This window comes from Chiroxiphia lanceolata, chromosome 6, assembly GCF_009829145.1.
Source record: "Chiroxiphia lanceolata isolate bChiLan1 chromosome 6, bChiLan1.pri, whole genome shotgun sequence".
NCBI lineage: Eukaryota > Metazoa > Chordata > Aves > Passeriformes > Pipridae > Chiroxiphia > Chiroxiphia lanceolata.
This window is the reverse complement of record NC_045642.1, coordinates 41,628,981-41,656,794: the sequence shown is the minus strand read 5'-3', so window position 1 is coordinate 41,656,794 and position 27,814 is coordinate 41,628,981. Positions and strand designations below refer to the sequence as shown.

The 27,814-nt window shown below is 50.7% G+C and overlaps 1 protein-coding gene across 1 annotated transcript; it reads right to left on the bottom strand.

The window, feature by feature from the left end:
- Positions 1-4: 4 nt before the first annotated feature.
- JDP2 (Jun dimerization protein 2) lies at positions 5-27,814 on the bottom strand. Its single transcript, XM_032691552.1, has 6 exons — positions 27,787-27,814; positions 16,719-16,942; positions 12,561-12,665; positions 10,882-11,733; positions 6,700-6,917; positions 5-69 (listed from the first exon to the last, which is right to left on the bottom strand). The coding sequence occupies exons 2-4, from the start codon at positions 16,917-16,919 to the stop codon at positions 11,548-11,550; spliced, it is 492 nt and encodes a 163-aa protein (XP_032547443.1). The 5' UTR covers positions 16,920-16,942; positions 27,787-27,814; the 3' UTR covers positions 5-69; positions 6,700-6,917; positions 10,882-11,547.

Here is a 27,814-nt window from a genome sequence, read left to right as displayed (position 1 = left end):
TTCAGGGTTATTAATTAATCTATCTTCTCAGCCACCTTTTCAGGTTCAGGGTTGGGGGTGGAGTTATCCCTATTTAACAGGTGCAAAAGAAGAGACAAAGAGAGATTCAGGTTGTAAGTACTTCTTCGTTTTGTTTTGAACATGTTTTGAACCAACCAGGATCTAAATTTTTCAGTGGTTTTGGCCCTATATAACACTTAATTTAATCAAACCCCAGATCCTCATGTCTGTGACTGCAGCTGCAAACTTTTAGCACTTCTGTAAAGCAGCTCTGGCAAATGAGGAAGGCACGGCTGCTCCTGTGAAAGCTCTTGCTTATGTGGCTTACCAACTCACAGAGTAACTTCGAGGCAGGGGTAGACACAAACCCAGCTCTCCAGGGAGGCATCAACTGTCTACCAGGAGACCCTCCTTTTCTTTCTGCAATCCCTTGCTTCACCAATTGCATAGGAGTTTCCCAGACCTGCTAAGAAAGGATGCAGCCTAGCTGACCAGCTCTGGGTGCTGGGTCCAGTCTGGGTGCTGAAGAGGTGGCAATCCAGGGCAAAATGCAGGAAGTAATCATACACACAAGACAGCCGAAGTTAGGTTGCCCAGGCAAACCCATTTCTGGCAATTTCTAGCTCTTTGGTACTTGGCTTTGCCAGTTTTAAGCGGGAGGGGGGGTTGGGGGGGTGTTGAATGTCATTAGTAATGCTTTCTTTGGTTCCTATTTTAAAAGAAGAAAGATATAGAAAGGAAATGCCAAATATGTTAGCTTTCCAGATATGGACAACAAGCTCTAGGTAGCTGGGGTACATCTGACCTCACTGGAGGGGGAAAGCAAGCCCGGCTAGAGCTCTCAGTTGAAGGATTGGTAAGAGGTTGTCAGGGTCAGAATTCCAGCATGTACTGGAGTTTCTATGTCAAGACACAGACTTACTAGAGTTCACCCCAGGCTATTTTGAAGAGGTGAACCACATTCTCCTGTCCTATACAAATAAACTGGTTGGGTAATTAGTTGAGCAACCTCTAATCTTCTCCTGGCAAGGACTTTGCAGCTCATGAGCAAGTACTCAGATGTGCACTTACAGGAGTCTCCAGGTTAGCAGATCCCAAACCCTGGTAGAGTACATCTGTTTAAGGCAAAACTTTCTCTCACTGCTGCCTCCATAGGCCCTGTCTAGCTTCTGGGATCTTGTCAGAAATGGACCAGATCACCCAGCCACACTTGGGACACTGAAAAGGCTCAGCTGCCAGACGCCCCCCAGTCAACCAGGGTTCCTTTGCTTCCGCTGCCTGGGCTGAGCCCACCAGTTGAACTATCCAAGCGCATGGACGGGGTGTGCGGAGGGTGCAGATGTTGTCTGACAGTTTGACTCATCTCAGTGGCAGTCTCGTTCGGTGATGACGGGGAAGGCCCAAAGAGGAAGGGCAGTGACCCGTTTAACCAGAAGTGCTGATCCACCCAGGGGTAGACTTACTGGTGTTGGTAAGTGGCTATAGCCCCAGCTTCCTTCATGCTGTCCAGCATGTGCATTTCCAGGCTACCACAAGAGCAGGAGAGGCGCATGTGGCTGTCCAGCCCTGCCACAGTGGCAGCAGGACCCAACCCTGGGCCCCTGCTAGTGCTGCAGTGAATCCAACTGCAGCAACCAAGCAGCAAAAATTGTGCTCCCAGGGGATGACTACAGCCTGATAGAGGATTTGATGTTTACTAGGTATTGGTTGCACCCATGATGCATGGCATGGGGGTGGACGGTGAATGTGTTACTTGTCTCTTAAATTAATACATGATTCTTGAGCATATTACGTTGCTGCTCCATGATGCTATTCAGAGGAAAATGTTCTTCAACACCACCCATCGCCATAAAACATGTTCTTACAGCTAGACTCCAAGACACCCACCTCAGCAGAAGATGGCTGTGAACAACACTCATACTAGTACTGTGTTCCCACCCCAATGGGATCTGCTTCAGTTTTGGATTACATGGATGTATACACTAGTTCTCCCTTCTGCCCACCCCATTTGGTGGGAACGAGCTTCCGCAATACTTCAGCTCATGCAGTGTAGCTGGAGGAGGTATTCAGCACAAGTAGCTGCACTGATGGGTGCACACGCAGTGAGCTTGCGCCCAGGCATGTGTGAGGCTTGTACAAGCAGTCCTGGAGCACAGCGTGTCAGAGGCAGCACGGGGGAGCATGGAGCAGACGAGCTGTGAAGGAGAGGACAAGGGAGCTGTGCAGAAGGTACAATGTGCAAGTAGTGCTGATTGGCAGTACCACACTGGCAGAGTTATCAAAACACAAATATGTGTCCAAGCCCCATCAGCCTGGATGCTCTGCATTGGCGCACACTGGCACACCCACGGCTCTCTCATGCTGCCAGCTCCCTGGGAGACAAGCTATCCCACAGCAGGCTGCCAGGGGAGGCAGCAGCAGGGCTGAGCCCCTGTCCCACACCTGGTCCATCCCTCGGAGCCCCTGCCCAACTCAGGGCTCTTCAATGCCTTTTTGAGAGAAACACGAGGAGGGAGGGAGGCTCATGGTCCAACATCCAAACACAAGGGAGGACCCATTTAGTGCTGGCTATTTCAGAGGGCTTACGAAGTCCCACAGGTTTCCTCAGGGGACTTAGAGCAGCAGAGGGAGGGACGGAGGGAGATGGACAGTTTCACATGACCATCAATCCTGTGCTTTCCATCCTCACACTTCAGCACCCTGGCACGAGAGACAAGCTCCATAACCAGCCTCCTGGGGCATGGCTACTTTTCCCACAGCTTTGGCAGCGGCTGCTAACACCAGTGCCCAGACACAGGTGACCCGCACCTCATCCCTGATAGTGCTTTGGAGGTGGGATGAGGGAGAAGTGCTGTACTCTAAGCCATGCCAGTGGTGCTGCTGCAAGGCCCTGACTTGAAAAGTCAGTCCTCCTGACATAAATAATACTGTCAACATCGGCTTCAAAGAGCGGACAGAAAAAAGATGGAAACTCCTTCCCGCCATTCTTTACCAAACTCCAAATTTGATGTCCAAGAATCATGCCATCTTCTATCTTATTTAAGCCAAACGTTTTAACTTCAGTTTTGGGTATCCTTGTTTTTCATGTTAATACCTGGTTCCTTGTGAGCCCTCCGAAACTGTTGGCCAAAAGGGCATCTTGTCCACCTGCACAAACCACTTTGCTGGCTCTGTGAGAAGTATGTCAGTTTACCAGTCTGAAATGAGTTGTCTTTCCATTTCTTTGAACATCTTGTGAGGGGGTGAGCAAAGGAACAGACTTATCTCTGAGCCAGGCATTGCTCTGTACATCTCTATCACATGGCATTTCACTAGTTTCCACTCTAAACTAGTGGGACTTTTAGTCCCCACATGGGGAAATTTTCCTGCAGCCCTAATTCAGGTCAGTGCCTATCTTTGGATGTCTCCCAACTGTCTGCCACAGTGGGGCAGACAAAAGCAACCACAGCATGCCAGGGAAGCTTCCTCCCTTGTACCATGGCATTACAGTTATAAAGGATGGATTTTCATCCCATTCGTCATGCAGCCTTCCTCCTTTTCCTGCTGCTGCACAGTGAGAGGGACCCATCAGGTAGTTCTATCCTGAATTTGGAGCACAACCTTGTACCCATTGGCACTCTCATCTAAACCACCTAGGTGCCAGCTGGCACTTAGGCATGCTCCAGAGCATGGCTGGGAGAAATGCTGAGGTGCTGCTACCCCAGCATATGAGTCCAGCTGCTGAGCAATGCCAGACTTTGTGGCTGCAGCAGATGGTTGCTATCAGATGTAGAAATGTGCTCCAAAGTCCTGCCTGAGTGAGGTTCCATCTCACGTGCAAGTGGCCAGGTAGGGTACACTGGCAGTTTGCATTGCTCTTAAAACCTGTGCACGTGATCGAGTGACCCGAGGTGTCCAATAGGCAGCAGAACAGATGTCTGCTTCCGCAGCACAGACACAGAGAACACCTTGCACCTGCAGCCAAGGGATTTTGTTTGAACCAATGAGTTTGGTTCTGCCAGTCTGTTACACTGGCAGCATGGGGTGCCATCATCCTGCCTGGTCACATAGCAGTGCCAGTATGCACTAGCACCTATTAGCTACTCATCTATTATCTGCTGGCTGAAGCTGGTGAGTGAATCAGGTCACTTTGCTTGTAGGGAAAGTCTGCACAGAAGAAAAGGGATGCCTCACTCAGTAAATGTCTCCGCAACGCAGCAGTGCCTCTGTCTGGCACCCAGAGAGCTTGCCTCTGTCACAGAAGCCAGTAGCCCGTGTACTGAGAGGCACTTGCAGATACCCACACGTTAGCTCTAGCACAAACCCCCTCTTGCTAACTGGTCACCAGGTGTTCAGCATCACCTTGCAATGAGCTGTCAGTAGCCATTTTATCCTCTATCAGAAACTATTTGTTAGCCTGCCTAGTGACTTGACTGGATTTTGGAGCCCACAGGCCTGCAGCACAGCCTTGCTGCCCACTTCCTCCTGACAACTCCATGCGATTTCAGGACAAGCAGTTGTCCAGCAAATCCAACCAGCCCAGATGATGCTGCTGGAATTGGGGCTATGGCAAAGCAGAGGCAGGAACTGCAGTGTCAGGAGTCAGGACTTCCCCTGACAGTGCCACAGATGACAACTCAGCAAATTCATTCTGCAGAAACTAGATAACATCAGCACAAGGTAGTGGTTACTGGCAAACGATCCTGTTCCTGAAGCTTCATCTGAGACGTGACAGGCAGCAGTGAAACCTCGTTGTCAAACAGTCCCAACCTCTGCTTTTGCTGAAACCTGTGCAAGCTTCTGGAAGTAGCTTCTTGCTGGTATTTCTTAGGAGCTCTAGTTTGCAATTCTGGGAGGCAGGGTTGGAACGGGGCCTTTTTGTCTAGCAGAGTCCCTTGGGCTAGACAGGGATGTGGAGCTATCAGTCCTACCCACATCCTGCCTTGAATGGCAGGAGCTTTTCCTCCTCCACAGGGGCTAACCTTTCATCAAAACCCGTGGCACCCTGCTCACACACTGCGCACAGACAGCAGGATACAGGGCTGGAGAACCAAGAGTCAGTCTGCACAGAAACATTCAGAACAGCTAAGCTGTATTAAAGTTAGAAGTGATTGAAGTTCAGTAAACCCCTTGGCAGATGGTCTTAATCAGAATTAGAGCAGTCCTGATACAAGACAGCTCACTCCCTCCCCCCTTAGGAGGCTTTGCTCACAAAGAGCTTATCACCACAGGCCATCATACCCACTTGCCCACTCTGCTAAATTCATCCCTGGTCTGGAGTCCACTTGAGTTGGTCACTCCAAAACACCAAACCAAAGTAAACCCATTTTAATGCAGCAGCAGGACATCTGGAGGAGGGTTTTTCATCACCACACCAGCCCATCACTTTAGCTAATTGGGAATAACTTCTTGAACACCAGATGCAGAGAAAAGGCAAATCCCAGCCATGCTGTCCGAGGTGCCAGCCCTTCCTGGTGGTCCTGCCCAGCGAGAGCCAGGGAGATCTCCTGGCTGTAGGGAAGGATCTTTTCCTCAGATGGAAAGTGTTGGTGGCAGAAATGCTGGCAGCAAGTCCACTGCCAGTGGGTCCAGCTATACCTCCGACAGCACCTGCCCTGCCTGCCTACATCCCTCAGACGGGAGATGACCCTGGCCACCCCACCAACTGCACGGTGTGTGGAGAATCACACCCTTAATCAGAGACAGGTAACCCAGCCTGCTTTGCCCTCAGGGCAGTTTCCGGAGCCCAGCAGGAGCGTGGTGCCTCCATGCAGGCCCAGGGCTTGTACCTGTGTCACACTGTCTCACGCCCATGCTTCAGTCATCAGCAACCAGTGATCACAAATAAGCAAAAAGTGCACAAAGGCATGGGGAACCAAGTGGTACTTCCAGGCTCAGGGAAGCACTAGTTAGTTTTTCTCATTTCTCTGCAAATATCTTGGCAACATAGTTTTCCCTGGCTCCAGTCCTGCACTCAGTCATGGGCCGTGCTGGTGCCAGTACTGCTCAGCACAGTCTGGCATGCATGGTAACCAAAGCAGTTTTCACGACTCTTGGTAAATATCAAAGCTGGGGATTTTTGGGGCTTATTTTACAGCAAGTTGAGTAGACGAATCAATAAGGACAAAGATAAATGAATACCTGTTGCCCTTGGCTCAAAATGAAACAAGAGAGGCAGGTCACGGGCAAAGGTTAGTTAATACCACTTACCACAGTGTCACGGAGTCACCCTTGGCCCCTGACGAGAAAGGCAGAGGAGGCAGTTTTTCAAATACAAAGTGAGAACAATACTGTGAAAAACTGCAAAGTAACGGCCTCCAAGCATCCTTTGCCTGTGACCAGCTGCAGGCCAAGGGAGATGTTGGATGCGTGCGCTGCTCATGATTGCAGGAGAGAGAGTGAAGAGCTGGCAAGACCAGGGACCCTTCTAGGGAAACTGAGTTCCTGCTGCCCATGGGCCCTGCCACTTCTCAGGGGTCCAGCAAGAAGAAGGGAGTCAGACGTGCAGTGTGGAGCACCCACACCAACCTACTGTAGCTGGATCCTCAGCCCAACATACCTGCAGTGCCTCAGGCCTGGTGCTTTGAGGCAAAGTGGCACCAACCTTTCCCTGGGAGAGAAGAGGTAAGACTGGCTTTGCAGAGGAAACTGGGGTAGTATGTGAAGGACACCAGGGAGCTGCGACAAGCATCTAAGCAATGGAAAAATGATGGGGCTCACCTGCTTGGGATTCAGGAAAAATATTGTACCACATCACCCTGGGGAGAGCTCTGGTCTGAACTAGGGAGTGTGGGAAGGAGCACAAGGGTTATGACCTGAATGTAGATCTCACAAAACAGGAGTTAGGCATGTGCTAGATGAGGCGTTTGGCACATCAGGAGTTCCTGCTGGTGGTCCTGGTTGTTGAGGCACCTCAAGTATCTCAGAAGCAGAGGGATCTGCAGGTGAAATGACCGGGAAGCACCAGTGTTGCTGAGTGGGGTTATGTCTGACAAGAACCATCTGACACCATGAGGTGGCACCATGAACCATAGAATGACAGAAAGGTCTGCGTTGGATGAGATCTTTAAAGGTCATTTAGTTTCAACCCCCATCATGGCCAGGGACACCTTCCTCTAGACCAGGTTGCTCAGAGCTCCATCCAGCCTGACCATGAACACTTCCAGGCTGAGGCATCCACAACTCTGGGCAACTTGTTCCAGTGCCTCACCACCCTCATTTTAAAAAGTTCTTATATCCAATCCAAACCCTTTTCCAACGTAAAACTGTTGCCCCTTGTCCTGTCACAACAGACCCCGGTAAAAAGTCCCTCTCTAGCTTTCTCATAGGCCTTTTAGGTACTGGAAGGTCTCTACAGTCTCCCCAGAGCCTCCTCTCCTCCAGGCTGAACAGCCCCAGCTTCCGCGGTTTTTCCTCAAAGGAGAGGTGCTCCAGCCCTCTGCCCATTCCCGCGGAGCTCCTCTGGACCCGTTCTGACAGCTGCCCGCCAGGCCGAGAGCGGTCAGCACTCGCAGCGCCCTCCTAGGCCGCGCAGCACGCAGGGCGGGCGCTCCGAACCCCGCGCCCGGCCGTGTCCCAGCTGGAGCGGTGCCGGGGTCACCCGCCCGGCCCCGCCCCGCCCGCCCCGCTGCTCCTGCGGCCGCGCGGCGCCTCCTGCCGGCGGTCCCGGCTCCCGCCGCCTCCTCCCGCCCCGCCGGAGCGCAGGGGCAGCCCTGCCCGCGCCCAGGGCAGCAGCGGGGCCGGGGGCAGCCTAAGGGGCACACGCGAACGGGACACGGCGAGGCCACGAGAGCGGCCGGCACGGGGGCACAGGGAGAGGGAGAAGAACCGGCCGCGCGGCCGCTGCCCGGTGCCCGGGCACTGGAGCACCCCGCCCGCCGACGGGCTCCTGCGTGCCTGTCTCCAGCCACTTCGTGTGCGGATTTGCGTGAGCACTAGCGAACCTCTGGTGGAGCAGCCAGCGAGCGAGACAAGAGCTGTGTGCCAGCAGCGGCTGCCGTCTTCAGGGCTCCTGCACCCGGGGCCAGCAACTGCGGCTCTGCCTACAGCCAACTACAGCCACTCACGGAAGGGATCCACGTGTGTGTCTGTGCGCCCATCAGCATGAGGGGTGCAGCCCCCCATCTATCAGGCTATCGGCTCCAGCACCACCATCAGCATACGAGATCCCATCAGCTCCGCCCGGTAGTGGCCCACAGCGCACCTAACACAGGATGTGGTGGTGTGGAATGGTCAGGAGGTGCTTCCAGCCCTTTGAGAAGTGTCCGTTGACTTTTCCAAGCCAATCTACATTACCAGTCCTCGCAGTACCTTCCAGGCGGGAGGACACTGCCACAGGTACAATAATTGCTATTTTGGTTTGGAAGCACGTTCTGGCATGCAGCAACATAGGATGTGCCTGGCATGTGCTCACTGCTCCTCCCCAGGCCCAGAAGATGCCATGGTAAATGCACCAGCCTGAAAGGTGTTCAGCGGGACCACCTCTCCCATGGCAAAACTTGTAACTCTGCTAAGGTGGGACCTGGGTCTCAAAAGGACACATGCTACCAGACTCAGGAACATCAAGTAGCCTGTCTACTACAGCAACCAGGAGGGATTTGCAGCCCTCAGGATTACACAAGAGATGGAGTCTTTTCCATTCAATACTCACAGGCTGTGGCTTAAAGAGGAAGAGGCCCAAACTCTCTACATTAACTCCAATGGGTTATATCCTAACCAAGCCTCCTGAAAAGAAATGCCCTGAACTTCGAGTGGCAAACCCCTTGGTTTGCAGCAGAATGGAATGCAGCAGAAGGTTGTTTGGAGGACAGAATCATGGAGTGGTTTGGGTTAGAAGGGACCTTAAGGATCATCTCATTCTAACCCCTGGGCATTGCCAGGACTCAAATAGCTCCTGCCCAAGCCTTGGCTAAGCATTAAACTGATCCATCCCTCTTCAGCTACTGCCTTTGCCACTGCTTCTAGCATGCTTGGTTTCAAAGGGCACCTTATATTTCTCATCCAAGCCAGCTGTTTTCATAGCAGAAATTTTTACTGCAGTGTGGCTGTTTGCTAGAGAAGGGCCATTGTCTGCCTCCACAGTACTGCCACTGCTTCTGGAAGGTGTGTGACAGCTGACAAGTTCTCCAGGTGAGCAAAAAGCACAAGATGCCTGTGGCTGGATCTAATATTCCACAGGGAGCACCTGCTGACCACAAAATAGAGGAAAGTGATACTTGCAGGAGTCTGGAAATTCATTACCATGTACACTTTGCAGAGGGAAATAAAGTCCTGAAGAGATAAGCAGGCCCAGCAAGGGCTCTGTGTCCTCTCAGCAGAGCTTGATAAGAGACAGAGGTATTGTATTTTTTCAAAGTATGAAGATTGGCTCCTGACAGCAGCTGAGGAATGGGTCACATCTGAGCCACCTACTCCAGGGTCTGGGCAGAAGGAACAGCAGATGTACAGCTGCCCAGCTTCAAGGGCTGCACAGCAGGCAGTGGCAGCCAGGCCAGACACTGTTCTTCTCCACCAGCTTTGTTTCAGGTCCTGCCCTTGCTTATCCCTCTAGAGAACCTCAGCCAACAAGTTCTCCTAGGGCAAAAACCTTGTCTCTAACAGATCTAACATCTTCACGCTAAATAAGGCACCTGGCAGCATTTTGTGAGGTCTCGAAGAAGTTATGGAATGGGAGGGGAAATCCAGGAAGAAAGTATGAAGAAAAGACTAATGTCAGATATCCCCAGAGGTTAAGGATTAGAAAAGGAGGCTACAGAGAGAGAAATATTCACTAGAGAAGTAGTCATGCTCAAGGAAGACCTTCTCCCATGCTGTCGTCACCTTTAGGTCAAGCTCATCTCAAGCTGCTTCAGTGCTCCTGGCTGGAGTGTGCATCTGTACCAGATGCTGAAAGTTTCTTTTCACTTGCAGTTTGCATCAAAGTAGCCTCATCCACAGTGGAAGTGGGTTGGACACTAGGAAAAGACTGAGTGCACCATTGCTCCTCTGAGAGCCCTCAGTGGTGCACATATGTGAAGATGGGGTCTGCCCCAGTCCAGACCACTGCCTTCATACCTTTGAGTCAGGAACATAGCCATACTGTCAGGGCTTGGTTATTCATATGAGGACGCTGATTTTTGAGTTCTAGCACCTGAAGCACACCTGGCTGATTATCTTCTCAACCTCCACACTCCTGTGTTCAGCACTGGCCAAAGCCCAAGGCAAGATTTTAGGAGCTTTCCCAGCATGTCAGTTAGGGGCAAGGCTAGGACCTGGCAGAGACCCAAAGGAACTATTCTACACCCCCATCCATAAAGGGATCACGACCACAAAGACATCTCTTTCTCATCCCTGAAATGAGTTCAAACTGCTGTAACTGGGACTGAAACAAGAAGGACCGGGTAAGGATGAGATGGTGTCCCTCTGCCTTTCCAGCTGGCAAGCCATGCCTGCCTGTCCTCTTTGGTGCAGCACTGAGCTACTTCTTGCTTGACAGCAGTCAGAGCTGCCTCCAAGGCTCCCAACTTCTCTAGGGTGAATTCTCCCAGCCCACAAGTACTAACACAATCACAAAAAACAGCTCTGGGATCTGCTCCACCCTGCCACTCAGCCAGGAATGCACCCAGTATGTTCAGCCCTGGCACATGCTGCCACAGTGCCAAGATCTGCCCAGAGCCCACTGTGGCCTGACCCAAACAGAGCTACAAGAGGACGGCATACACAAACATAACATTTACTGAGAGATACAGAACTGAATATTATGAAGGACATACATGGATGGAGAGGGTAGCGACACCACTGCAGAGGGCAGCTTGGACCCCCTTCCCAGCATGCCAGGAAAGGAGCTGGATGCTACCAGACAAGTGACAGAATGGAGATAACTGCGGCATATGTGTTTGTATCAAACAGACCATCATAACATACATTTCTATGGGATCACGTCTAGTGATTATATAAATCCTTATAGAGATTGCTGTATAAAAACTTTGTAAAAAATACTTTAAAAAAGTGTAAAAATGTGCATTCAAAAGCACGGCCGACACGGACAGCTGGGCTGTAAACATTATACTGAGTGTGCTTGTGAGGGGCGCCTGCGCCACCAAGCCCCGACAGGCCTGCCCACCAGACGGGGCTGCATCAAGTGTTTGTGGTTCTTGGGTTTGGGTTTCCTGCTGGAGCATGCTCCAGGAGCAGCAGCAGCCTCTGGGCAGGGTGCTAGTGGGCACCGTGCAGCTGCCACTCCTCTGCCTGCCGCCCCTGCTACCCACGGGGTGTGTGGTCCTTGCAGGACATGTGGCATCGTGGGTCCCCAGGGCTGCGAGCAGGCTGGAGGGCTGTGGTGAGGTATCACAGGGAGGTTGCCCTCACTGGTGCCACTAGCCCTGCTCCCAGGTTCAGCCTCAGAGTACATGGTTGGCAGGTTCCTGATCTTCTCTGTCCCCATATTTGGTCCATAGTTCCCAAGGAAGCCCACTGGGTCCTCACTGGGTCCGCACCAGGTCTGGGTGCACAGTTCTTCATACAGTACATACATTAGAGACCCTGGAACACCCTGCGCCATTGTCTCCTCCTCCTGGCCCAGTGCCACCTTCACTTCTTCTCTAGCTGCTCCAGCAGTGGGTTAGCTTCGCTCTCGGGAGTCTTGATGCTGTCTGTCCGCACGATGCAGGTGGGACGGTGCCGGTTTAGCATCAGGATCAGCTGCTGCCTCTCCTGTTTCAGCTCTTCTATCTGGGCCTTCAGTTCAGCATTCATGAGCTCTAGACGCTCAGACTCCTAGCAGGACAGGAACACAACCACATGTGACTTTACTCCAGCAGGATGAGATACGAGGAGAAACAATTTGGCCAACAGGCCACCTCTGCTCAGTGCTGCCCCTCAGCCCTTGCAGCATGGGAGCGGACTGAAGACTGCCAAGACACCAGGTCCCTCCACGCAGTTCATCCCCAGCCCTGCTGCCTTGTGCTACCTAGTGCCACCACAAGGAAATACACAGCCACTGCGCAGGTCTCTGCTGCACCACAGTAAAACCTCTGCCTGGCTGCTTTCCGTGGTCTGGAAGGGTGCTTGGGAACAAACCTATGTTTAAATTTTCGCGCCCCGCATCTGCAAGGACCTGCCCTTGTGAAATGACTCCTTGCCCCCCACTGTGTCATTTGCCCACATTTCACCACTCTTTGCAGAAAAACAGCAAGGTGCTGTGACGATTTTTCTGCTTTGGAGTCAGGGGTAAGTGGGCATCTGGCTCTGAACAGGAAGACCTTCAGGAATTCAGGCAAGGGGCCAGCACAGTGCCAGCCCGTCCTGTGCCACGCTCATGTGAGTGCTCCTGCTCCAGCACTGAGGCAGGAACACTATCATCCCTCCCCCACCACAAGCCCAGAGCCCTACTCCAGCCCTGGCACCACAGGTAAGCTCTGCCTTGGCATATACATGGCCACCACCTTCAGAGCCTCATGAAAAGTGGGGGCCTGTATTTTCCCAGAAAGAGGCACAGGAGTAAGGGGAGGCTGAGGGGCAGTTCAGGAGGCAACGTTGCCTACAGCTGTGGCACCTTCCTATGGAGGTCCCTGCTGTGCCCTGGGACAGATTGGGGCACCCACCCGCTGCAGGAACTCCGTCCTCTCCTTCTTCTTGTTACGACATCGTGCTGCTGCTACTTTGTTTTTCTCCCGGCGCCTTTTCCTCCTCTCCTCTTCCTCATCCAGCTGCAACAAGACAGAGAAACCCAGGTCAGAGCCAGCAGATGTGGGTTGGGGCAGGAGGTAGGGGTGAGCATCTTGCAGCCCCTGCAGTGGCAGGGCAAGATGGAAGCCACCCATGTCATTGGCCTCCAGTGACATGATCTAATCCTCACCAGGAGCCAGGTGTGCTGCTGCTACAGCCTCTAACTCCACTTTGTGGGGACACAGAGAGAGAGACCAGTGTGGCATCCACAGCTGAGGGCCTGGCTGACAGGGGACAGACAACCCTTCACAGGGCTTCTCCCTGCCTGAGAAAGGGCAGAGACAAGGAGAACAGAGCCCCTTCCCACAAAGATGAGCAATGTTTGTCACACAGACATCTATAGGCACAGCTCTGTGAGCACAGTCATTCAAAGCATCACACAAGCAGCCAAGGGTAAGAGGTAGAAAAACCTGAAAGATCTGCCAACAGGGCCTGGCTGTTCCCCCCATTCCAATGCCTGGGACTGGTCTGCTGCAGCTGCAGTGCTGGCTGAGTCACAGGGCAACCATGGTAAAGTGGGGACAGGTCTTACATCCCCTGTAAAGAAGCAGGACACAGCAGTACCTGCACTGTTTGCTATGTGCTCTCTGACACAAACCACACAGGCCAGGTCAATAAGCCCTATGGGTTGGAAACCCATAATCAAAGTATTTAGGGATATTTGCTACAAAGCTTGTGTAAACGGCCTATGGCATGCTTACATCCAAGAACCCAAGCCAGCTCCTTCAAGAAAAATCTGAGTGCTGGAAAGCCCTGTGAAGTCAGCATCCAGGTTACACTTTGTAGCATGGATAGAGATGAAAAGGTCCTCAGTGCCTTCATCCACATTTGGCCTGGGACTCTCAAATTTGAGATGTCAGACTGAACTGCCTCACTCCTATTGACTGATACCTGATGGCCAGATCTACCCACATGTAGATGCACCAATGGTTCCTGCTGGTAATGAAAGCTGCAGGTTCCATCATCCACAGTAAACTGCGCACAGTGCTAACATTCATCAAGTCCAAAACACACTAAGCAAAACATCTCAGTGTGATGTGTAAGGACTGGATGAAACATGGACTCAGCAAAGTTAACGTGAAGGGGTACCTCAAGTAAGCTGCATATCTGATACGCAGCATGTGGCATGCTTTAGAAGGCAATGTCCAAGTTTTATAGCACAAATAGATTTTGTATCTTCTCTACCTTACTTCCCAAGCATTATACCAAAGTTGCTATTTTAGCTGGGGCTAAAATATTAAGCAAAGTCAGCACAAGCTATACACAGACTTCCATAATGCCAGGCTGCCACCATTCCTTTGCCAAGGCAGTGTCATGGGGCACCATGTACCACACTTAGGAGAACTAGGATGGGAACTGCACTGATACCCCAAGTCCAGTCAGAAATGGATAGCTCACACTATAACCACATAACTCAGATGTGACAGGTGACAGCAGAAATTATCAGAAGGGCTCTAACTCCATGCTCTGCTGCCAGCTCTTAAAAAACTTCCTCACAGAGTTTAAGAGGAGGTGGACATCAGGGTAGCCACAATCCCCCTCTGCACATTTAACAACCACTCATCTCCCCCTAAGATAGCTTCTTGCGGCAGAGAAGCTCTCTTCTTCAAGAAAACAGGTTTCCTCCTGTCTGCTTCTGCTTGATTTCAGTTCAGAAAGGTGACATGGCCCTGGTGCTGGGGGTTAGGACTCTACTTAGAGGCACAAGGGCCAGTGATGGTATATCACCAAATATTATGTCTCAGCAGTTGATCTGCAGGGGATCACTGTGGGAAGTGTGGGGATGCCTCCTGAATTGTTTCAGTCAGCAGCCTCAGAGACCGAGGTGATCATCCACCTGAGAGGCAGGGCTCTGCCCCAGAGGGAGCACCCTAGGCAGGTTGCAGTGGTAGAAGAGCCCAGAAGCACCTGTCTACAGCTACCCCAAGAAGAGAGCAGCTTGCCCAGTGAGGCTGTCCATCACTCTGTGGGGAATCCAGCACCCAATACCCACCGGGTGGGTTTTGTGTGCACTCTCAGGCACAAACACCCCAAAGCCAGGAGATGCTGGAGCCCCCCCACAGAGCAGAGAGAGCTGCCTGTGCCCAAGCTCACAGGGAGCAATCTGCCCTCCCAGGCACCACACAAAGCATGGCATGCCTGTATCCAGTGCTCATGGGCTCCGGCTCCCTGCAATAGGAAAGTAGCTGTGGGCTGCATTGCAAAATTATGTGTGGGCAGCTTCTTGGCTACTCATGGGATAAGCAGCTACTGCTTCATCTCCCTCAGGCTTTTGCTGCAAAGCCTTGCCAAGGGCAGCTCCATTTGCTGTCTTCAACTCCTCAGATTCACAGGTCATGTAGGGGAGGAACCAGCTGCAGGGAAGGCAGTCATGCAGAGGCTGTCAGTGGATTTCCTCTTATCTTTCCTCCACATGGTGTCTCAAAAACTGGCTCAGAGGACACTCAGCACTTTCAGTACCTACTGTGGGGCAGAACTGCCCTGTCCCTGTTAAGCACATGCCAGTGAGATCACATACCCATGCCCACAAAAAGCAAAAGCAGCTGTTGCAGGGCCAGCTCAGAGGTGCCTGAGATGCCCCAGGAAAGGAGCTGGGCCCAGGAAAACAGCATAGCCACAGACTGCTTCTTTCTTCCCCAACCCATGAAGCAAGGTGGGCATTACAGGCCCATTTGCTGTAGGATACCCAGGCCAAGAGCTTGCAAGAGAATTTGGCTTCAGCTGCAAATCCATGACTGCTTTGTCTATGGAGGGACCAAAGCCACTACCATCCCCCAAGCCCTTACAATGTCCTCTCATGGCACCCTAGCCCAGCTCCTTCCATTGCAGAGCTGCCCAGTCCTTCCTCAGGTGATCTCCAGGCTGCACAAGCTGACTGGACACTCCCTTGGGCACAGAGCTCCTATGCAAGGTGATCAGATGGACTTCATCATACCAGCTCTCCCTGCAGGAGTCCACATCAAGGGGCTAAGGGGAAAGAACAAGGACCCTCCCCACAGGTTGGCCTGGCTGCTGCTCTTCTGCCAAAATAGTTGGTCTAAATTAAGTGTCGGCACCATTTGGAGAGTGGGTTGCTCCCTGGAACTGCTATTTTACCCCCTTCAGCTCACAGGCAGTTTTTCACATCATCTAGCACTTCCTTGCTCCTGTCTCCAGAGAACACACATCACCCCATCCTCACACGGCATCATCCGAAGTAACCTCACATACAAGCAAATGCACTGTTCAGAAGGGCTGTTTATCGGACCTTCTGAGAACACCCCCCCATCCTCACCAACGTGGCACCTCTGAACTGGTGGGTTTCCAGCTCCATCTGCAGGCAGTGGGAGGTGCAAACACTCACCACCTGTACAGCCAGAGTCAAAGACTGGAGAACCAATACATAGGACAACCATGCAAGGAAAATGCTGTGCAAGGGTCTCCCTAGTCCCGTCAGCCTAATTCTGATGTCTGCTGGTACCAAGCAGACATCACCCACCTTCCCCGTGCTAGGAGACTCAAGGTGAAGCAAGGGCCCACCCCAAGCAGGAGGGCAGGGACAGCTCCCACAGCACAGGCTGAGTCACTACTGCCACTTTGCACTGCTTGCCCATGCATGTCATCCCCACTGGAGAGGCAACAGCAATGCCAGAATGACCAAGGCCCTGGTTTGCACAGGTGACAGTTTGTGCAACTCCTCCTTTGGGTGCATGCCCCAACCTAGGGACATGATAGCTGCACCAGACCCCACTCCCCAGGCAGGGTTTGAGTTCAGCCAGCTGCCAATGGCTGCAGGGGACCAGTCAGGTCTGGGACAATGAGGCCACCACTGCCAGCCAGTGCTGCAGGGACAAAAATTCGGGCAGGTGGAAGAGGCAGCTATGGGAGCAGCTACCAACATGCATGCGCATCCAACAGGCAGCGTGACATGCTTATAAAACACACTGCTGGCCAACCTGGTAGGACAGAAAAGCACAGGCAGAAGGGAAACCCAGTCAGGTGCAGACAACAACCCTGCAAGGTCACCTGCAGCCAGCAGCCCCCCCAAGACTCACCTCACTTTTCACAGGCTGGGGTCTCTTCCCAAGCTTCACCTCCAGGAAGTGGAGCGGCGAGATCATGGCCCCGATGTTGCGGATGTCGGCGCACTTCAGCTCCTCGGCAGTCAGGGCTGTGCCAGGCAGTCCTGTCAAAGGGCCGAGCCCAGGCAGCGCGCCAGCCGTCAGGGACGGGTCGGGGATCTGCCCTGGCATCATAGCAGGGGAAACAGCTTCGTAGGCTGGAGGGAGAGTGAGACATCCCATTACAACCCAGCCTCATGACACAGCACAAGACAAATTCATTCTACAGTCCCATCACCTAATGGAGCGAGAACCAGGGAAGGGAGACATCCTTCCCCAGGGATGGCAAAGGCAGAGACTAAGCAAAACCTGCTAACAGAAACCAAAATATATTAATCCTACTAGGAAGAATAGGCTACTAGGATATAGATCAGGAAGGGAAGAGACAAAGCACCAGAAGAACAGGAGCTGGCTGCAATGACAGTAATGACCCCATGGACTACTGGGTTTTGGCACATCTAGTCAGGGCTGGGACACAGCACAGAAAGACCACAGATAAAACTGCAAGATAAAAATCTGCCACTGTACAAACATCTCCCAGCACAGACGTGAGGAAGCAAAGGCTGGAGGGGAAATGGAGCAAGGTGAAAAGACTTGTTCTGTCATAAAAGAAAACCAAAAAGTTGCAGTGTAAGTGAGAATAGGATCAGGACAAACTTTGGCAAGTCACTTATTGGCAGAAGAAAGGAAGTTATCAAGAAATATGAAGAACAAGCAGTAAAGAGATAAAGAAATAAAACTACACCTAAAATGGGAAGCTCCCAGAGCTGGAGCTGTTACATCAGTCCAAAAGCGAAGGAGCAGACGGTTATTGGCTGCAGCACAAGTACATTCCTGCTGTGTAACTGGCCTGGGACACCTACAAGTCACCTATTTACAACACAAGGAGTCAACTTCTGTCTGCACAGCAACCATTTCCCACCCTTCCTCAACTCAACCACATCTCCCAGTGTTGTGCACTGCTCTCCTTGCTCTGCCCAGTCAGACCAGTCTCAGCACACTACAGGAGCCTCCAGACATCCACCCCATCCTGCCCCACTTCAGGAGGCATTGACACAGCTGGGATGAGGACTAGCAATGTCAGGAGAGATAAGCAGGCTAAAGGAGCAAACCCAACCACTGTGCAGCTTCCTGACATCACAAGAGCTAGTCATGAGGCAGGATTCAAGGAATAGTTGGGGAAACTCATGGAAGCTCTCATAGCATGGACTGCCAGAATGAGGAGGTGCATTAAATGAAGAATAACATGTACTTGCCCTGCTCTTTCCAAAGCATCCACTCTCAGCTGCTGAGAGACTAGGTTAGAGGTGATACAGACTTTTGGTCCAGGCAGTATAGTTGTGCTAAGCAGAGACATACACACACTTTGCCAAGCCAGCTGCCACAGTTGCTCAGCACTTGCCATCCTGGGGTGACAAATCTATGTCAGTACCAGACTGAAAATGAATAAAGCTGTGTGTGACACAGGACTGCTGGGTCACAGAGTCACAGAACAGTTGAGGTTGGGCACAACTTCTGGAGATCACCTGGTCCAGCCCCCCTGCTCAAGTGGGGTCAGTGGGAGCAGGCTAAAGACGGTTAATCATAACAAACAGAGAAGTTAAGGATTTCTTGGCACTGGCACATCTCCTTACCTAGGAGATTATATAACATATTTGTTAGTGTGAAGGAACAGGAGATAAGCAGCAGAAGGGAAAGAAAGACAAGCATACATGTTAGTCAAGGGCAGAGAGGCTAATGCAAGCTCCACGGCTTCCAGCATGTCCTGTACAGACAGGAGGATTTGCAGCAGAGTGCGCACAAGCCTCAATGAGCTGTGAGCTGTCATACAGTCTAACCTGCCACCAAAGAGGTCTAGGTGTCAGCATGAGACATCCCCTGGCAGAATTTGCTCAGCTGTGACCAACAGGACTTGAGAAAGAGCATGGAAAAGCAAATGAAGCAAGATAGAGATCATGAAATGGCAAGCAGGAATCAAGCCCTCTGCTCCAGTCACCCTTTAGGAGATCAGAAAGGGGAGAGCAAGCCAGCATTCCGCAGTGCCAGGAGCCCTGCTGTGGGGAGAGGAAGCTGGGCCCAGGGACTGTGATCTGCACAAGATCATTAAAGCATGAAAAGGAGAAGACAGGAAAGAGAGACAAGTAACTTCTGAAGTGAAATGATTCTACTTGATGAAATGGACTCCTGCCCATTTGGTGACATAAAAGAAAGAGAAAATATTTGGTAATGATACTTGACCTCGGAAAAGACTATAGGTCAATTCCTTGAGATTGCAAGGACCTAAACTGATCCAAAGTATTTGCCTTCCACAGTGATTTCTAAACCAGACAGCTGTAATTCCACATCAGCAGTAGTTGCCTTGTACACTGTCTGGAGATGCCGATGCAGCAGGGCTCTGAAGCTGCATGCTACCTCCCTCCCCCTTCCTTTCAGGCCTACACATGACTAAGATGCTTCATCTGTCCAGAAACCAGCACCATCATACCCTTAGGCTGCCCTCCAGACAGAAAAATGCAAGTTATTGTGCCTGAATCCTTACCGTGTTCCTCAGAGACTGCCCCTCTCCAGCAGAAAAGCACTAGGTCAGTGAGGTGGCATGGCAAAGGGGAGGTGACCCCAGAGGCTCTTCCCAGGACACATTGCCACAGGACACAGCTGTTGTGGCATTAAATTAAGTCTACCATTTTGGGATAGCTGCACACACTGCAGATCTAGCCATTTCTCAGATGCTGCCATCAAGGCGACATGCTGTGGCACTGAGGAAGACACCTGCCAATGGCAACACACCCTGGGCCAGCTGCTGCACGACCCTCACCGGCAATCCCATAGATGTCCATACACAGTTTGATCACCTTGAGTTTAAGCAAAAATTTAAAAAATAAAATTAAACTAAAAACACCATCTGAAGTCTCTATCCTAAAAATACCATGTGAACTGCCATGGCACAAACTGATTTGGGGCCTTGACCCACCCTTTCACAGGCTTCAGGTTGGAATTGACTTGAGCCCAGCACTGGATAATGAAATCCATTCTGGACTTGGGGGATCTAGTTTTAATTTATTCATAGAATATGCTGAGTTGGAAGGTACCCATCGGGATCATACAGTCCAACTCCTGGCCCTGCACAGGACAATCCAAGAATCACACTATGTGCCCAAGAGCATTGACCAAACACTTCTTGAACTCTGGCAGGCTTGGTGCTGTGACCACTTTCCTGGGAAGCCTGTTCCAGTACCAAACCACCCTCTGAGTGAAGAACCTTTTCCTAATATCTAACTTAAACCTCACCTTCATGCCATTTCCTAGAGTCCTGTCACTGGTCACAAGAGTAAAGAGATCAGTGTCTGGCCCTCTGCTTCCCCTTGTGAGGAAGTTGTAGACTGCAATGGGATCTCCCATCTCCTCCAGGCTGAACAAACCAACTGACCTCAGCTGCTACTCATAAGGCTTCCCCTCAAGGCCCTTTACCATCCTTTTGGCCCTCCTTTGGATGCTCTCTAATAGCTTTATGCCTTTTTTATATTGTAGGGCTCAAAACTGCACACAGGTGCAGGACTCAAGGTGAAGCTGCACCAGTGCAGAGTAGAGCAAGACAATCACCTCCTTTGATGGGCTGGCAATGCTGTGCTTAACTGTCATCACAACATGCAGCTGACAGCACCCAGGCTGGACAGTACAGGTCCTCAGCCAGACTGAATGCAGAGTCACTGCAATTTATGAAATAAAGAGCAAGGAGAAATGTGTTTTCCAGACTGTGGCACAATCTGGCCACTGAGTATCCTCCCCCCTGCACTCCTGAGCCTGGGGCAGCTCCCTGGGGACAACTGGCTATTTGAGGAAACTGTTTTCTCTGGCACCTTTTCCTTCTACATCTTTGATCTGGTAGCTTAATATGCCTTGAAAGAGCCTCTGTACCAGTGTAACATATGGCACAGGTCAGAGTGAAGGAGCTGGCCCAGTATCCAGTATGCTCTAAAAATGTATCCTGGATCCAGGGACTGCACTGCTAAAGCCCACATTATACCTGCATCAGTGTAAACTAAATCTAAAGCTGATCAAACAAAAGTGCCAGAAGTCACCTGGAAGAACATAAACTCGCACATTAAGATGAGCTGAGAACTAGGTGGAAGGGGGAAAAAGTGACTTCTACAAACAAGATCTTGCTCAGGTGTCAAGAAGCTCAGAAGCACATTGAGAACTCTCAAGAGACAAGTGCTTAGAGAGGAATGTAACACCACTCCCAGCAGGGCTATAACCACGGACATAAGAAAGGAACGAAGAGAGATGTCATCCCTCTCTGCAGAGAAGGGGTGCAGTAATAGATCATCCTGCCCAGTTCTTGATGGCCCTCAGCCCCAGGCATTGTCACTTCCTGGTGATTGGAGGGACTCTCTTGTTCCACTCCTCTTCCTCATGTAAGCACAACTTTTTTTTCATTCCAAGTCCCAGATACTTTCACATTTTTTTCTGGTTAGTTCTAGAGGCAAGAAGTTGTACTTCGATCATGTAAAAAAACCCCAGGGCATGGAATTCTCTTTAATATTTCAGTCTTCTTCCTGAGGCCGTTACCCTGGCAGACATGTCTACCTATAGCGCTAGCATATTTCTACCACATTCACCTGGTAGGGCAGAAATAACTTTGAAGTTCAAGATCTGAGTTTAACCTTTAAATTGCAGTCTTTCAATACCACATCTTGCTGGATGGGGTAAATATGGCTGGTGCCTTGCCAATCCATAATTCCTTTCTATATATTCCCTTGCAGTGTTTGTTATTTCTAAGGCACATGAACCAACTCACCTCTGTATTCCTTCACTTTCTAACACAGTGCTTTAGCTAGGATTCTTATTAGATTTTTTTCTGTTCAGAACTGACTCATAACACAGCCTTTTTTCCTCAATGCCAGGCAGTCTTTCAATGTCTCCTTACATGAGCTTGGAAGTGTCATGTCTCCAGCAAAATCTAGTTTTCTGCTGTCCTACAGCTGAACCACACAATTCTTGCATTGTATCAGCTATGCTTTTTCACATAATGAAGCCGACAGCAAAACAGCAAGGGGAAAGAGAATGTGCAGTCTTACATACAACCCTGGGATCTGCATGACACCAGCTGCTTAAGTTTACATTCACCGTAGCTATGCCTTCTGTTCCAATACTATTCATCAACATGCTCCAGAGTGAATTGGGAGACAGAGAAGCCTTTCTTACAACTTCAGTTTAATGATGAGCATCTTATCTTATTCAGTGCTCTCTTCAGCAACTATCTTTGCAGCAAAAATCTGGTCAACACTTGAGTTCATGGGTCAAAATTCAGTTTGTATATCCTCAGCTTGGACTCTACACTCTCTTTGTTCTGGTTAAAATGCTGTAACGCAAGACTTGACCTCTTGCCGAAATGTCTGTAAACCCTCCTAACTAATGCAGTAACTTTTGCATCCTTGCTTTGGCACTGGTCTTCTTGTGTTCTCAGTCAACTCAGTCATTTTATCAGCAGTCTCATCCCCAAAGAGCTGAAAACAGTACAGCTTCCTTTGTTCACCTTGGTTTTTGCTGCATCTTTCCTACCAGTGTCAACTGTTTCTGTGCTTTGTCCCCCAATTTTGTCCTTATGGTCAGCAGTCTGTGACACTGACTGATTTAATATTTCTTAAAAGCAGCACACATTACTTAGTTTTTCTCCTATTGCTGGAGTCTGTTATCTTCTGGAGCCCACAACTTAGAGGGAAGAAGCTTTATGAAGTTGGTACTGTCCCATACAGTTGCTCAGCTTCCTCAGTGACACTGTCCCCATATGCCCTCCTATTCTTTCTCCTGCAGTTCTAATCTTCATATGCTTGGGTGCTTTTTTGTGGGTTTTTTTTCTTCCCATACTGATTTTGTTGCTGCTTTTTCAGAGGACTCTTTGTTTGGGTTTTGGTTTGTTTTTCTTTTTTTAAAGAAGCTGATGTTTGCACAGCAGTTACGGCATAAATCTAACATGCGTAGGCATAATTCACGTAACCCAGTATCCCTGGGGGCTTGTACTCTGGTTGCTAGCCTGTATTCATACCCCTCTTGCCACCTCCTCACTGCTATTCTTACCCACAGACTAAAACTGGCACAGGAATGCCTACCTGTGTTGAAATCCTACGTTCATTTCCTTGTGCAGAGAGTGCCTCAGTTTGTATCCACCGTTCTCCCACAACTATCCTATGCATCCTCACTTATCCAGAGGTGCTGTTTGTTTCTGTACAAACCCAATGCAGGTGCTACTGTTGCATCAACAGCACCATCCTGTAGAGAGGACTATGACATCCCATAGCAGGCTCTGACAGCCACATTTCAATTTAAACTGCCATTACTGAGTTATCTCTGGTGACAGTTTCCTTGGCAAGAGTGAGGACTATTTGCAAATTTATTTTCAATTTTGCTGTCTATAATATAATCACAGTTTCTTACAACATAAGCTGACATCTGCAGTGGTTGATCCAAGTACCCTTCTGATGCTCAGAGAGCCAGTCTAGCACCTAATATTGCCAGCCAGTAGATTCTGACATTCTGTATATACCAGCATGTTTCTCTTTTCCCCATGTTAAGCACTGCACTAAGACACAGTCTGTCCTACTAGCCCTCCTCTGTGCTGCCTGCAGAACCAAGGCCATGCTTCCCTGCTATTCTCTCACTCCAGGCTTGACCTGGGTGCCTACTGTTACTTGTCAGCTGCTACACATCACAGCACTGCCAAAGTCTGCAAGTCACCATACAAGCAATCTTTGTTCTCTCCATCAGTATGTTACCACCTAACATACTATCACCATTTGTATGTACCTTCTTAGAGCATTTAAGCCACAGCAACTGGTCTTTCATATGCTCCTGACCAATAGGCAACAACAATTCTGCAGTGGAGATCAGAAGCAGTGCTACCATCCACAAGAAGCAACTTTTGGTTCCTTAGATTCTACTACAGCTTTATTACCATTTTTAAACTTTTTTTTAGCTCTTGGCTATCAAATTAACTCAGCCTGTGTGTGATACATTGATCTTTCTAGTTCCTCCTGTTAGCAGAAGGATGATTTATACAAAAGCCCTTTCCTGACATACCCAACTTCTCATGCCCCAACAATGTAACTTCCTAAACAAAGACAGGGCAGTTGGCTACAACTCCTCTGAATCACTGAGCCACTTGCTTTTTTCCATCTGGACTCTTCTCTCTGAGGAAACTGCAAGGTGTTGAGTGTCACTGTAGCCTACAGATCTTCTTCCATCTCAAGGTTCAGGTCCCAGTGAGCACCAAGTTAAGCATGACCAAGGTAAAAGAAGAAAGACTCCATACTCCCAGTGCCACAAGTACCTTGCCATGCAATTATGGCTTTCCTCTGTTGTCTAAAATGTGATAGTCTCCCATTCCCACACAACTGCTATCTGCTTTAGATGCATCTAGTTTTGAGCAGCACTTTACAACAGGTCATCTCTCTCCTATCTAGCTTCTTCTGGACTGCACTGTTAAAAGCAGTAACATGAAGGGCCAGTGCCAAGGGGCATATTGCTCAATGTCAAAGTTATTTGCCAACTATCAGAACACAGCAGCAGACAAGCCCTTTGGAGTAGCCAGTCTTTTTAGATACCCATGCAGTAGTGCTGGTAAACATGAACTTTACCAACAGCCACTGTGTATTCATTCATTCATTTGCTGAACCAGTTGATGCAAAGGAACCCACCACCTGTAGCATACTAAAGAGCTGTAGTGACACCTGCTGGGATAAAAATGTGCATGCTCTCTCTTTACCAAGGATCTGACATTACTGTTTAATGCCATCAGGGAAATTGCCCTTTATTTAAAGGCCAGTTAAAGGCACGATCATTGCACAGCCTACCAAGTGGACCAAGGTGGAGCACACCGCCTCAGTAGGCCAGACACTGTAGTTACCTCACTATCTCCACACTCCACTTCCATTCCAAGAGGGAGAGACAGCTCCTACAACCCAGGTTCTGGATTTGCAGGACCAAAGATGCATCTCTGCCCTCCACAGACACCTCTGGCTGCCACCCTTGCTGTTCCCTTCCTCCCACAGGCAACCTCATGTGGGAGAAGAGTTGCAGTGTTTGTGAACACCCGCTTATGCAACGTCCCACCTCCCAGTTCACAGAGTGGAGTGGGGGGGCCACAATGCTAAAGAGAGGAAGGAGCTGTGAAGAACTGTACCTCAGGAGTTGGAATTCTAAACCCATTTCATGAGTGGGAACATTCTGGCTCGGTCCTGCACATCTAGCTGGCAGGAGGAACATCCAAGTCATTCACAGACAGAAAGCTATGAAAAGCTTTCTAAAAACAGGAATGCAGAGAGCCTTGCTGCCCTTCCTCCTCTCCTCCTTTAGGGAAGCTCACAGCTCCCTACACTGTGCACGTGGGGCAGCCCAGAGCAGAGACAGCCTCTCTTTGGCAGAAATGCTGTTTTGCAACCCCCCATCCAACTGAGTACCACCATTAGGCCCCCACACCTGCCTGTCTAATGCTTTACCTTCTTACCCTTTTTATGAGGAAGGGGGATGGTGGTTCTCCAGTCCTCAACTTTAGAATAACCTTTTTTTGCCACTAGCAAAGCAGTCAACTCACAGTCCTTCTTTCTCCCTGAGCATTTTCCTCCATATCTTCACAGGGTAGTAAAAAGCTCTAGTTTTGCTGCTCCAACCACTGCAATGCAGCAATTGACTTGCAAGCAACCTGTGACAGCAGGGTTGTGTACAGCACCTACCATAGCAAGGCTCCTCTATTGCAACAACTGAAAAAAAAATTGCCATTGATTATCACATTATCTCAATCAATTGAGATTGCAATTAATTATTTTGGGGTTGCACCACCATATGATGGCAGTATGGAGCAGAAAGGTAAAAGTTATCCTATTTCTACCTGAAACAGGTCAAATGGCTTTGAGGAGGAAGGAATATCCTGGTCTGAGAAAGGCTGCGGCTCAGACATTGAGGTTAACAATTGACTTGTTGAAATTCCCCAGGACCTCCCATAACCACATGTGGTCAGGGCTAGAATCTGCTTCAAGAAGACAACCCTACTCTAGCACAGAGCTCTGCCCCAGGGGACAAGGATGGCATCAGAGATGAAAGGCCACCCCCTAAAAACTCTTCAGAATTATGCCCTGAATGCTAGGGTCATCCACAAAGACCTCTAATCCATATAAAGACCAGTTCTGGCTAGTTTGCAACAGCCCTGCTCAGCTGAGAGGCCCGTATGGACCTTCAGCTCCCTGGCTGCATGTTAAAACAGCCTGTGATGTTTGGAGTGATACTTTGGACTGTCCAAGCAACTGAGAAATGCAACCAAAAACAGATGGCATCAGGTTTGCTGTGCCCCCTCCATGCTGCACTGGTACTGCAGGACACATGTGTGCTGGCAAGGAGTCCATGCCGCTCACCATGGCTCTGCCTCCTTTGCTCTTAGGGCCAGGCCCACCACAAAAAGCCCACTGCAGTGAAAAGAGCCTCTTAACAGCTTCACACTCAAGACACTGCGTGCTGCCAAGTACCTGGCCCAGGCAACGCAGCTGAAGTAGCAAACACTAGCACAGGGAAGGTGACCACAAAGCAGATGCTCAACGCTGCCTGTGCTTGAGCAGCCTAGTTGGAGGAGAGGGCAGAAGGAGACAAGAGGTGTGAGGGGGTATTTACTCTTCCTTGGCAAGGAATAGAGCACAAAGACCTTTGCATCCTGTAAGGAGGGAAATGCTCAACTGTGAAGGTGCAGGAAAAGCATCCATAGGTGTCTCTCCAAGGAGACAGAAGCAGCAACCTGCACACTAACTCAGCAGATTTTGTTCATCCCCCAGACCCCAGGAACAACCAATGGCTGCATGACACAGGGATGGTATGGATAGCAGCTCCTGCACCCACACACTCAGCCCCCCAGATGGGTAGGTTTTTGCTTTTTTAAATCATTAGGAGTCATACTAAGAATCTGAACTCCAAAGACTGGCATTCCCAGATGCCCCCACACAAGCATTCACCAACAAATTCCCAGTACAGACTCTGGCAAGAGCCTCCAGATAGAGTTTTTCATGCAAATTTTCCTCAAAACTAGCTAAAAAATCCTGGTCTGAGCTGCAGAAGCATTTGTTTCTGCTGAGCTCTTGGAGTCCAAACACACACACACACACACACTCACAGTTTGGCAGTGGTTGTGTTCCAGGGCTGGTAATGCAAGCCATGGAGCAGGCTGCCAAGACAAGCAAGAGAACGAGCCAGGCCCCGTTTCATTGGCCACCATACACTGCATATGGCCCTGGAACCAGCCAGCAGAGTGTTCTCACCCTCCTTGAAGGCATAGGAGACCCTGTGTTTTCAAATACACCTCCACAGGGCCTTCATTAAAGGAAAATGGAAACATAATGTAGCTCTTGCTCCCTTGGTATTTCTCCCTTTCCCCCAATTTGCTCTCAAACCTATTTCCCTTCCATGGAAAAAGAAAAGTGCCTCCTGGAGCAGACCGTGCAAAAGAATGCAACTTCCATTCAACTCCATGCCTGACTGCTAAAGCGGACTTGGGACCGCGCGGTGGGGGCATCTCCAGGGCCCCTTTCCTTCCCGGGGCCCCGTGGGCTGGGAGCACGGCTCAGCGGCAACCCGCCTCTCCGGCACGGACCGCCGGCCGCGGGGAGTCCGCGCCCCTCACCTGCGCGCCCGGCCGGCAGGTGAAGGGGAGGAGAGGCGGGCGCCCGAAAGCGGGGAGAGGCCGCCCCGCAGCTGATCAGTGCGGGGGCAGCAGCGCTGCTCTGAGCCGCCCATGCGGCTGTGCGCACCCCCGCGGAGGGTCTCCGCGCACCTCCGCGGTGCGCCCGACTGCCCGGAGGGCAGAACCCTGCCCGCTGCCGCGAGATGCCGGGATGCTCCTGCGGGTGCCCTCCGCCCCAGCCCCCGTCGCCGCTGTCCGCCACCCCCGCGGAGCCCCGCGCCGCCGCCCGCCCCCTGCCGCAATCCCGGCCCGCCTGGCGAGCCTCCCGCCCGCGCTCACACCCACCGTGCAGGGGGACCGGGCTGCCGGGGTG